General features: G+C 37.8%; 1 protein-coding gene and 1 long non-coding RNA gene across 8 annotated transcripts in view; one reads left to right on the plus strand and one right to left on the minus strand.

Moving 5' to 3' along the window:
- EDEM3 (ER degradation enhancing alpha-mannosidase like protein 3) overlaps positions 1-12,155 on the minus strand; it is a 46,975-nt gene that overhangs the window by 6,186 nt on the left and 28,634 nt on the right. For all 7 annotated transcript variants that reach the window (XR_004001785.1, XR_004001784.1, XR_004001783.1 and 4 more), the window contains 5 exons: positions 8,540-8,694; positions 7,462-7,615; positions 4,183-4,377; positions 2,914-3,079; positions 1,319-1,504 (listed from right to left, as the gene is read on the minus strand). Coding sequence is in view for 4 of the 7 variants with exons in the window: in XM_030574167.1 (XP_030430027.1) it covers positions 1,319-1,504; positions 2,914-3,079; positions 4,183-4,377; positions 7,462-7,615; positions 8,540-8,694 (856 nt within the window). In the remaining 3 variants the exon portion in view is untranslated. The remainder of the gene's footprint in view (positions 1-1,318; positions 1,505-2,913; positions 3,080-4,182; positions 4,378-7,461; positions 7,616-8,539; positions 8,695-12,155) is intronic.
- Positions 355-4,291, plus strand: LOC115656905. The gene is made up of 3 exons (XR_004001786.1): positions 355-468; positions 1,410-1,524; positions 4,204-4,291. It is a non-coding gene; the product is annotated as an uncharacterized LOC115656905 (long non-coding RNA).

Below are 12,155 nucleotides of genomic sequence, written 5' to 3' on the forward strand. Positions count from 1 at the left end.
AAACTGACCATTTATTCCTACCCTTTGGTAACCGGTTAAAAGATAGGAAACTTCCCTCTTATCCCAGGACTGCTTATGAGCTTTGGTGACTGGGCCTTGTCAAAGGCTTTCTGAAAATATAAATACACTATATCCACTGGATCCCCCTTGTGCACTGCTTGTTGACACCCTCAAAGAATTCTAGTAGATTGGTGAGGCATGATTTCCCTTTATAAAAACCATGTTGACGCTTCCCCAACAAATTATGTTCATCTATGTGTCTGACAATTTTGTTCTTTACTATAGTTTCAACCAGTCTGCCCAGTACTGAAGGCTTACCGGCCTGTAATTGCTGGGATCACCTCTGGAGCCCTTTTTAAAAATTGGTATCACATTAGCTATCCTCCAGTCATTTGGTACAGAAGTTGATTTACAGACTACAGTTAAATGTGAAATGACAGGACTACTAAGTTCCTTCAGAACTCTTGGGTGAGTACTATCTGGTCCTGGTAACTTATTACTGTTTAGTTTATCAACTTGTTCCCAAAACTCCTCTAATGTGGTTATTCTATTTTCCTCACTAGGATTTAAACTTCCTCTTTTTAAAAGGATGCCTTTTTGCCTCTCTCTTTTTTTCTTTTACTTCATTGTTTTAGCTATGGTGGTTCTTTTTGGTTCTCTTAATTTGGGATATACATTTAAGTTGAGCCTTTATTATGGGGTCTTTAAAAAGTTTCCATGCAGCTTGCAGGGATTTTACTTTTGGTGCTGTACCTTTTAATTTCTGTTTAACTGACTTCCTCATTTTTGTGTTGATCTCCTTTCTGAAATTAAATGCTCAATGAGAACCACATTTGCCTAGTCTTTGCAGTGAGAAAAATCAGGTCTATCTTTACAGTTATGAAGAAAATCACTTGGAACTGAGAAGCATCTACAAGTCAGGATCCTGAAACCTACACAGCCTATTCCTGTCTTGATATCAAAGAAGAATATGAAAACCTCTTCCAAGAAAAAAGAGTTTGAGGCTTTAAAAAAAAAAAAAAAAAAAAAAAAAAAAAAAAAAAGCTATAGCACTAATAATCAAATTTCTTACACCAAAATTAAAATGTGCACTTTTTCTATTGTTTAGAATGTTTCAAGTTACATAAGTTGGACATGTATTGGGAAATTCTAAGAGACTGTTAGTTTGAATGAAACTAATTCAACAAAACTAGAATTATGGAGGTCAGAATTTTCATCTCAATCCCAATTCACTTATTTTTTCAGGTAGAAAGTAAGAGCCATTGTTCATTTTATATTTCACATTATGCCAACAAGACACACATGGCTTTGCCCTTACCTCTGTCTTTTGCTTTATCAGAGAGAAGCACTTCTACAGACTCATATTCTCTGATTGCATCAAGTATAATATTTCCTTCTTTGTTAAACAGGAAGAGCATGGGGATTTTGATGTCGTCTGTATTCTTTCCGTCACCAGCCATCTGGAATAGAGGAGCAGTGTCGCTGCTGCTTCCCTCATTGTCATCTAGCCAATAGAAAGTCAGAGTAAGCAGGCTTTTCCATTCTGTATATTGTTCAGATTGATGCTCTCCCATTTCACAGGATAATGGTAGCTTGAATAGCTGGTGTGGGAATTTCAGAGAATGTGCTACAGTTTAATTAGAATTCCCCAGATTTACAATTTTCTAACCTAATTTCCTGTTGGATACAAGAGGTTTCTGAGTGGACAGAAGCAAGTTAAGTTGAAAGGTGGAATGTATTTCAATTCTATTTGCTCGCCTAAGATGGTGATGAGAGTTTGTGGGTGAGAGGGAATATTCTTAGGCATCTCCAGCAGCTTTAATTTTGTATTTTCAACTTGCCTCAAAAGGCTCAATAGCTGGTGGATGCCTGCCTGGCTGTGGAAAGTCAAGAATAGTGCTGGACCTAGAAGGAAAAAGCTATTTCATGAGCAGGTGCATTCCTGAATGTAAAAGGTCTCAATGTACATCATTTCAGGATTGCTATTAATCCATTATCTATTTTCAATACGGAAAGAATAGTTACTCAACTTTTAATAAGGAATGTAAATGGTACATTTCGCTCTAGAACTACTAACTTAGCTGGGAAAGCATAGGTGAGGGAATGAAGCTGATAAAACAGAGGCAGGCAAACTACAGCCTGCGGGCCATATCCAGCCCGTGGGACCTCCCTGCCCAGCCCCTGAGTGCCTGGCTCGGAAGGCTCACCCCGCCCCTTCCCCCGCAGACTCAGCTTGCTCCACTGCCACCGCAATGCTCTGGGCAGCAGGGCTGCAAGCTCCAGGGGCAGCGCAGCTGCAGAGCCCGGCCTGACCCAGTGCTCTGTGCTGCGTGTGGCTGGCTCCAGCTGGGTGGCATGGCTGCAGTGAACAGCCACCAGTGCTCCAAGCAGCGTGGGGTAGGGGGAGCAGTCAGAGGAGGGGTCAGATGGGCCGGGGTTCCAGGGGTGGTCAGGGGAGAGGATAGGAGGTGGGCCATGCCCCCCTCACACCCCCAAACTGGCCCTCCATATAATTTCTAAAACCCTATGTGGCCTTCAGGCAAAAAGTTGGCCCACCCCCACGAATAGAACCACCATTCTCTTTCATTTCACAACACTGAGCTACAAACAAAAGTTAATTTGTAAATTCTGATTTGTCAGAACAAACCCCCATTTCTCCACTAGCAGGTTTCTGTCTGGCTCCATTCTTGTGTGCAAGCAGGATATTAAGCATACACACCTCATTTGTTCCAATTACAGGATTTCTGTACCTTGTTGTACTAACTGCTCACAAGAATATAACAGATGCCTGCTAGCCTTGAAAATATGGATAAGGATATGGATAAAATATGGATAAATAAGGATTATCTAAATAATCCTGGGAGAAAACAACAGGTTACATTTGTACAAAGCAATAAGGATAGTTTTATTTACCAATAACAATGCCCCCTATTGCTCCAGCTTTTTGGATGTTTCGTGCCTTTTCAGCAAACATGCACTGGCCTCTCTGCATCAAAGCAATTTTCTCCTTCACTGCTTCAGGATTAGTGATCTCCGAGCATCCACTGTAAGGTTTACTGGTTGCAACAAATCCTCTTGTCTGTTTGAGAGATGTAATGATTTAAAATACTGGAGTAAAGCCTGTAAATGTTTCCTACCTTTTATAATTTTTCCACAAGAATTACCAACAAAAACTAAGGCCAGGTCTACACTACTGACTTATACAGGTGTAACTATATCCTCTCTCTCTCTCTCTCTCTCTCTCTCTATATATATATATGTAGATGTAGATGTAGATGTAGATAGATAGATATAGATCTATCTATCTTGATTCCAGAGTGAGACTAAGCAGAAGGCTGTGTGCTTGCCTGTTAGGCTCCCCACCCCCCTATGTAGCATCCCAAGAAGTCATCCAGTGTTTCGCAGCATAGTACAGGACCTTTATCCTAGAGTCTTTATTATGATAGAGTCTCAAAAAAGTTGTCTAATCAACATTTTTGGACTGATTTAGTTTTCACACTGGCCAACATCTGTAACCTTTTATGTTTGTACTAACATCTTATAATAGCCTTTAAGTATAGTCAACAAAATACAGAATAATTATGGTTAAGATTATATCACCACAAACCATGTGAGAGCACAGATATCCTTAGAACTTTGTTTTAGAGCTAGAGCATACTCTGTGGGCTGAAATCCTGCCCTCCTTAAAGTTAATAGGAGTTTTGCTATTGACTTCAAAGGGGACAAGTAATTTGTCCCCACTTTCTCTGGACTTCTGATGGGCTGAGGAGAGCCTAATCCTCATTAAAATGTTGTAAATTCACAACTAAGTGGCAGCCATGCTGAATCCTAGCAGCCTGACAAGCTCTCTTCCCTTACACTAGACCCTCCCTTTAGGATGCAAGAGTTATATTCCATGTATAGCATTCAGAAAACAACTGGAGCACCTATGTGTGGAGTCTGAATCATGACTGGTGCCAAAGGAGAAAATGACTGAACTCTAGAGTGTCTGAGTCAGAAGAAAGAATTTTAGATTGTGTGTTTCTAGCTATTTAAATGCCTAATATAAATCTAAGAGCTAGCTGAATATTTTGAAATAAATGTAATACTAGAAAATTAAGACCAATGCAAAAGAGAAAAAGCACAAATAAATAAAATTCAAGAGCAAATCATATGTTCTTAAGATTTTCACATTATACACACCCCTACGTTGTGTTTGGATAGGTCCATTCCAAACTGTGCTGGCCCGGCTGTCAATACTACTCTGCCAAAGAATGGGTGGGAAACAATTTGAACAGCACGTGGGGGTAGCTGCTGCTCTTTTTGTTGCTGACTGGATAGTTCAATCATTTCCTGCATGAATCGCAAACCATCTTCAGCATCAAGTGAACTTGCTGCCTAAGGAGTAAAGATATTAGGGTAAGTGGCTTCTTAAATATTTTGCAGAACCAAAATTTTACTGTTACTGGTGAATTCCTCCAAAGTCAGTGTTGTAGCCCACCTCCTGGAAAAAAAGAGCTGGCTTCTTCCAGAATCTGTCAGTACTGCCGCCAATCAACCAGGCTGAGAAGGAAAAAGCAATTGAGAGCACTACATTCTAAAGTCTAGCTCCCACAGGCCCATGACCTTTCCATCAGCTGTTTTATATGTAATTCTTTGGTAACAATTATACTTTAAGCATCTATCAAATTTATCACAAGTTTCATTTTTTCCAAATTTCCAGTTTATACAATTTTGATTATTTTTAAATTGCAATGGAAATAGTTGTTTTTAAACTAATAAACCTTTCCCTGCTATGTCTATTTCCAAGTATTACAGCAGAAAACCTGAAGCCAAATCTAAACAAAATGGGAACCGACTTTGATTCTCATTGTCCAGTCTGAGAAATACCAAAGTTAAAGAGCATAGCCTATTAAAACCAAAAATTCTTTTAAAAAAATCTTATTTTTCTTTATCGGTAACATAGAATTATGTTTACAATAAGACAACTGACACATGTTCTTTAAAATTTAAACTAAAGAAAAATACTAATGCAATAGACAGACTTCTTATAGGTGGTCAAGTTGACTGACTCTTTTTTGTATAGGGTAAATAATTAGTGTCTTGACTATTGCGTATAGGGTGACCAGACAGCAAGTGTGAAAAATCAGGACAGGAGGTGTGTGTGTGGGGGGAGGTAATAGGAGCCTATGTAAGAAAAAGACCTCAAAATCGGGACATCTGGTCACCCTAATTGTGTAAAATACATGAATGTATTATTTTGCTGATCTGGAATTTGTGGTAAATCCATACTTTTAAAGCAGTCTTCAAACAAAATATGGTTTGCAGAGAAAGTCAAACTGTTGATACTTCATCAAATAAAAATGTGAAAGGTAAAAATAAGTTAGAATTATTTGTGTCGCACAGTTGGTCAAACAATCATACTAGAAACAGCACCAATTAGAAATTTCTGGATGACACCGTAGACCAACATTAGGGTTTTGTCATACTGCTAGAGTATTTCCAAAGAATATCATCTGATAATTACAATACTTGTGTATTTGTACAGCACCTTTCATGTGCCCTTTAACATTTTTCACTTTACAAAAGTGGGTAATTATTTTAATAGCATTCTGGTTTCTTTCTCTAATCTTGAAAATAATTTTTATGCTCCAAACTAGGGGCTTGTGTGAATTTTGCCAAAACCAAGTATAAGATTATAATCTCTAAATCCATGACACAGCAAGTGCAAAGTATTTCAAAACATATTTGAAACCATCCACCTCAATTTAGCCTTGGGCTACTATGATACATTAGGTGCACCAACTTAAACAGACATCAAATTAATCGTCTTTTAAATATTAATTTATTTATGGCACTTACATCACTTTTACAAATGTGCCAATACTATATTAGATAGTGATCCAGGTCTGGGATGCTGTGAGACTTAAATATTAGCTTGATCACTTCATAGTTGTCTTAAATATTACATCCTCTTACTAAAATGAAAAAAAATCCATTCACATACATATGTAGTACCAAGACTGTACTGTTTGAAAAAGATACTTTTGTTCTATTATATAAAACTATGCTTTATCTAGAGCTTGATGCCAATCTAAATAAAACACTAGAGCTTTAGAAATACACATTTAAAAATGATTCATTAATTATTTTATAATCGTGCTGTTTGAAGGAGTAATTTTTTACTCTAAAGCATGTTTGAACAAAACGTGATTTTTTTTAAACTAAGGACTCATTTTTTCCCTTGTCTGTGCTATTTTTAGATTTGTTAGAACAAGTGCTCTCTCTCAGTCCTGCTTCACCTTACAATAAGCTCTTAATTAGGGCACTACATCTTCTACAATTCAGGAACTGCCAAATCTGCTGAGGAAACTAACACAAAATTGTGCCTCATAATCACAGAATGTCAGGGATGGAAAGGACCTCAGGAGGTCATCTAGTCCAACCCCCTGCTCAAAGCAGGACCAATCCCTAGACAGATTTTTGCCCCAGTTCCCTAAATGGCCCCCTCAAGGCTTGAACTCACAACCCTGGGTTTAGCAGGCCAGTGCTCAAACCACTGAGCTATCCCTCCCCCCTATTCATTTTAAAAATGAAGTTTTTATTCTTAATGGCAGCAAAGAAAACTTTCCAAATGCGATGTATGCAAACTCATGCAGTGATGTCAGCTTGAATCTGCAGACAGCATGAAACAATTGTTTAACTTTGCTGGAGGGCTGGTTAACTTGAATCTACAGCTGATAACACTTAGCTTTACTAGCATGATGAGACATGCAGTTAAGATGCTTCTCTCACATTCTTCAGGTGCCAAATGTCTAGGGTGACCAGATAGCAAGTGTGAAAAATCGGGACAGGGCAGGGGGTAATAGAAGCCCATATTAAAAAAAGCCCCAAATATTGGGACTGTCCCTATAAAATCAGGACATCTGGTCACCCTACAAATATCCAAGCTGCCAAAATCTGCAGCTTTCACTCCAAAAAAAATTCTATTATGCTGTTATGAGTTTAGTGCAAATCTGTATCGCAATGAAAATTAAGTTTACAGACAGCAAAAAACTGCATGTAATACCCAATTAAACAAATGCAAGGATCACTGATTGAACTAAAAATGAAAATGAATAATACAATACAAATTCACATTTTAATTTCTGCAGGTGTTGCACAATCCAAGTATTTCGCTGCAACATAAATAGGGCCTTGGTTGTAACAAGTAGAGAAAATGGTACTTAATTGCAAGACAAAGTTGAAGAAAGAGGCAAAAAAAATTAAACCAATTAAATAATATTTTTTATCACATGTAGCAACAAAGGACAGGCAAAAAGGTATGCTGAAGCTTCAGCAGGTCCCTTTTTAAACTAAGCAACCCAAACTGCGGAATTAGAGTGAAACCAAGGAATGAAATCTGCTCCTATTGCAGTCATTAGGAATTTTTCTACTGATTTCAATGGGCCAAGATTTCTACAAAATATATATGGGTCTTACTTGAATTGCGTGCTGCACTAATTGTACTCTTCCATCTTTGAGGTGAATCAAACTGACTCCCATCTTCTTCAGTATCTCCAAATGCTCAGGGTTACTGGCCATGAAATCCCTGGCTCTCAGTGGCGGTTTTGGTCCACTCCCAAAACTCTCTTCTCTGCCAAAGATGGTAATGACCAAAATTTCATACTGGTAATATTTGTTAAAAAATTATCTAACAGTTTTACACGAGAGGTGTACAAAGCTAGAGACATAATATATTCACTGCCATCAGAACCCATTCCTATCCTCCACTGTATGAACATTCCACTGGACTATCTCAAGATGAAAATTAAAGTTCTAGCAAACAAAGCTCTTGGTAAAATGTTACCCTAAAATTATAATTGTTTTAAAAAGCTGTGAACTTCCCCAACCATTTTCCAGTGCAATGTTGATAATGTAAAACTGATACATCAGCAATCTGCTTAAAGTGTGAGCCAGCACCATTCAATATCATTTCTAAATGTTCAGCATCTTAGTAATGAATTTTAATAAAACCAGAAAAGCCAGTTTTCCTAACAGACTGAGCATCAGATGCATACAATGCAACTGTTACTTGGCCCTTAATTTTCACCTGCATAAATATTACAGTAGTCATATAAAGGCAGATTTTCCAAATTTTACAGAACCTAAAATAAAGTACAAGACTTTAAAGTCAGTTAACTATAGAAATGAAACTATTAATTTTCTTATTTATTCTCAGTGATTTCAGATCCCCTTTGCTGTTTACAAATTGATTTTTTTTTTTCCTAATTGGCACTACTGCAATCCTAATTTAGGATCTGCGACTCATGCTGAGCATCTTCTACTCTTACATAATCAACTGCAGCTGAAAGTTAGCTGAACACTGTTAGGAAATGCAGCTAGCTTTACTGCCTATGCAGGGCCAAAAGGAATACTATCTTGTGAACAAAGTAAGCATATCTGACTAACATATGCAGAGGGGATTGGGAGGCTTTTTTTTTTTTTTTTTTAATAAACTGAATGACAGCCAATTTTCTGGCCATTCCTAGCAATGGAGAATATAAAACATGCATCTTACACTCTGGCAACGCCCCTAGGACAGCTCTTATCCACCACATTTTTCAAAGGTTCACGGATACTCTGAGCATACATAGGGTCATTTGGGAAGAGAATCTGCGTGTTCGGACATGTCCACTCAAAGTTACTGTCATCCAGCTCCGTGTATTCCGTTGTCTATAATGTACAAAGCAGATTATCTATTAAGAAACCTAATTACTCTAAATTGCTTATCAAAAGAAAATATCAAACAGTAGACTGCATCATCAAAGGTTATTTGTATACATACAAAGCATATAACCATTGAAGGTAGGAAGATGTCATACAACTACAATTACTAGCAAGCAGTAGTAGGACTTGACTTGTCTGCTTTTTTGCTAGCTTCTTGGCATGTGCATAAAATTTTAAGTGTTAATGTTTGAAGCCTTTAGCATTCCAAGTGTCCCCTAGTCTCCATTTTTATATTAATTTTTCTTTCTGAATAGCTCTCCTGTCTGTCTTCATAGCATTCCCAATCAGAATGAAACAAATTATGCTGGTCATGATTCTATTTTGCTGCATTTGGCAAAGACATGAACAGCAGCCAAGGCACAAGAGGTGTGTAGCTGAAGACTCAAATGCAGTCCTGCTTTGGTTCCTATTTGCAAGGTTATCTTTGCATCCACAATGTCCAGAATTTAAAAAAAAAAAAAAAAAAAACACAACCCCAAACCCTAGTTACAAAAATTGAAGGATTAGGCCCTCTACTGGTAAGTGGTGATTTCAAGCCGTACTATACCGAACATCTGGTACCCTATGTAACTTCTTGTTCTCTCAGACAGGAGAAAACTGTGTTTTTTGCTTTAGGTGTAAATTTAATAGTGTCTATATTTTTGCTGTGGCAGCTCCAGGCCACTAGGATTTCCTGTCTTATGTCAACAGACATGCCTCAGATGATTTTTTTTTTTTTTTTTAAGAATATTCCATGAGATCATCTCAGTTCAGTTAAATATCTTCTGTTGATTTCTGAGCTGCCTAAGATGACTTGACACAAAGAAACCATAAAACTAAACATTAATAAATAAGGTTACTTTGCCACATATAGCATCCTGTTCATAGATTTCAATATGAACAATCCCCAGAGTCTCTTCCTCACAATTCATATAGCAACAGTCAAGTAAACCTATGGGTGACAAAATTATATCAACTAATTTCAAATCAGACCTTAACTGTAAATCAAATGACATTTGTTTTCCTTTGAAAGGAAGAGACTGGTTATTTGCAAATACCACTGTTTTACTATAGCATAAGAAGTGCATCATAGTTTGGTATCTGTTCCTGGCTCTGCAAATGACTTAGTGGGTGATCCCAGGCAAGGCATTTAACTTCACTACAGCCCAGTTTCCCTATCTGTAAAATGAGTATAATACTTATCTATTTACAACACACCTGTGAGAAAAGTCATTTAAGATTTATCAACAATAATTAATAATTCTCTAAGACCCAGTATTTAAAGGCACATAAAAAGGCTCCCCCCCCAAAAAAAAAACCACACACACACACAAAAATTCAAGTTGCTATAGCATAACAAAGTTGTTACTTATTTTACTGGAAGAAGTTGCTACATACTAAGTAATTGAGTGAGTAATTATCTTAGAAGTATGACCAACATAAAATCAATAGAGCCAACCCACCTACAGGGAGAAAAGTCTGCAAACTAAGAGCCAGTAAAACTGTTCCCCCACTGTCTTCTATCAAATCAAATAGTGAAACAGGAAGAGGCCACATTGCTAATCATGCACTAGGGCACAGATATTTCAAGTGGTGGCATAATACTTAGAATAAATATAAGCAATACAGCCCATTAAGATGTGTTCCTTTTCCCCTCCCATTCATTGCAATCAAACTGATTCTAAAATGATCAGTGTTTTGGTTTCAATAACCTTGTGTCTATTTTACAATTTCTTCCTTGATAGAAAAGCTCCTGACATCTACTTTAAATGGGATCTTTTTCTATCTTTGCCTTAGTCAGATATTAGTAACTTAGACTGATGGAGATGTTTCAATGAAACCCTACTTTATCAATATTTAGTAATTTAAACAATGCTTATATTGAATTTACTTTCACAGCTTAGACCTGATTTTCCTCAGAGTTTTTACTGATTTTTAGGAGGCCCTGCTTCATACTCCCCAACAGCTGGACACAGTTACCATCAAGGAAATATTCTGCCTTCTAAACGGGATACAATATACTCACTATACAGAACTTCAAGAGTTTCTACAAATATTAGTATAAACTTCATTTTAAAAGTTTTGCTTTAATAATACAGGCAAGTCACATCTTAGGCGTATTTAACATGCGCAAATTCAGCTTTGCACGGTCAGCAAAAACAGGGAGGGGGGGAATGAACAACAACAATATAAAAACTGCATCTGTAGTGCAGGCAATTCTGCCCACCATTCAACTCAATGAGTGTTTCACTATACGCGGTTTTCGCTTTACGCACTAACTGTGGAACAGAACCCTCGTGTAAGATGAGACTTGCCAGTACAAGATCTGTGCCTTTTAAATCCATGCTTATCTTTAATTGGTACTATCCTGTTTCTCTGAAAGGTTTTGGAGACAGCCAACACTTCCATGAAAAGGACAGCAGAGCAATGAATAGCACAGATAGCTATGAAGGAATATGACCAATTTTTGTTAATGAAGGTTAACATGCAATGGCATTAATGAACTCTGTATAGCACACTACAAATTATTTTACAAGTCTAACCTCAAAATTATTGGTCTTCAGGTTCCTAGAGCAGTATTTCCTTTATTTTCAATGTTGAATTCACTCAATATAACTGTGAAGCTTCTCTTGAATTTACTAAGTTCTCCAGGAAGAAAGCCCTCAGCCAAAAAAAGTCTGTGACCTCAGTTTTCCACAACTGATCTGACACACATCTCTACTGGGATAAAAAACCCATGGCACCAAGTCTCAGAGCCTGGGTAACCTCACACAGGCTTTTGGGGCTTGGACTGTGAGGCTATAAAATTGCAATGTAGTGTTCAGGCTCCAGGCCAGCCATGGGTCTTTTATTATGTTTATTATAAACATACCTTGAGTGTCTTGTCTACAATGCACAGTTGGCGAGTGTGATTTCTAAAGCACATCAGTGTGTTGCACACTAACTGGTCTGCTGTCATGAACTACAGTCTTCCTATTACACATGAACATAGTGCCCTTTCAAACAGCACTACGTTAATGCACACTTGGGCCAGTTAGTGCGCAACACCTTGGTGTGCTTCACAAGTCTCACCCTTATAGTGCATATTGCCCTGCTGTGTAAATAAGAAAATGCTAAGTAATGGATTAACTAAGAATTATCCAAGAGTGAACACACTTCAAATCAAAATAAAAGCAGATTAACACTGGGGGAATCCCTAGCTGATCAATAATCCTCTGTTCACTTTCTCATCTGTTTATTTAGCCTGTCAGATGAGCTACTGATACTGGAAATATCAGTCTCTCAGAAGGAAAGCAGCAAGAAAAAGTACTGTTTAGACTACATCACCATGACCACTTCCAGCAGAGTCTGAGTCGACCTGGCCATGAGGACCGTGGTGAGTCGACTGCTGCCACTCCTGTCAACTCCGCTTCCGCCTCTTGCGAGCT

This window comes from Gopherus evgoodei, chromosome 8, assembly GCF_007399415.2.
Source record: "Gopherus evgoodei ecotype Sinaloan lineage chromosome 8, rGopEvg1_v1.p, whole genome shotgun sequence".
NCBI lineage: Eukaryota > Metazoa > Chordata > Testudines > Testudinidae > Gopherus > Gopherus evgoodei.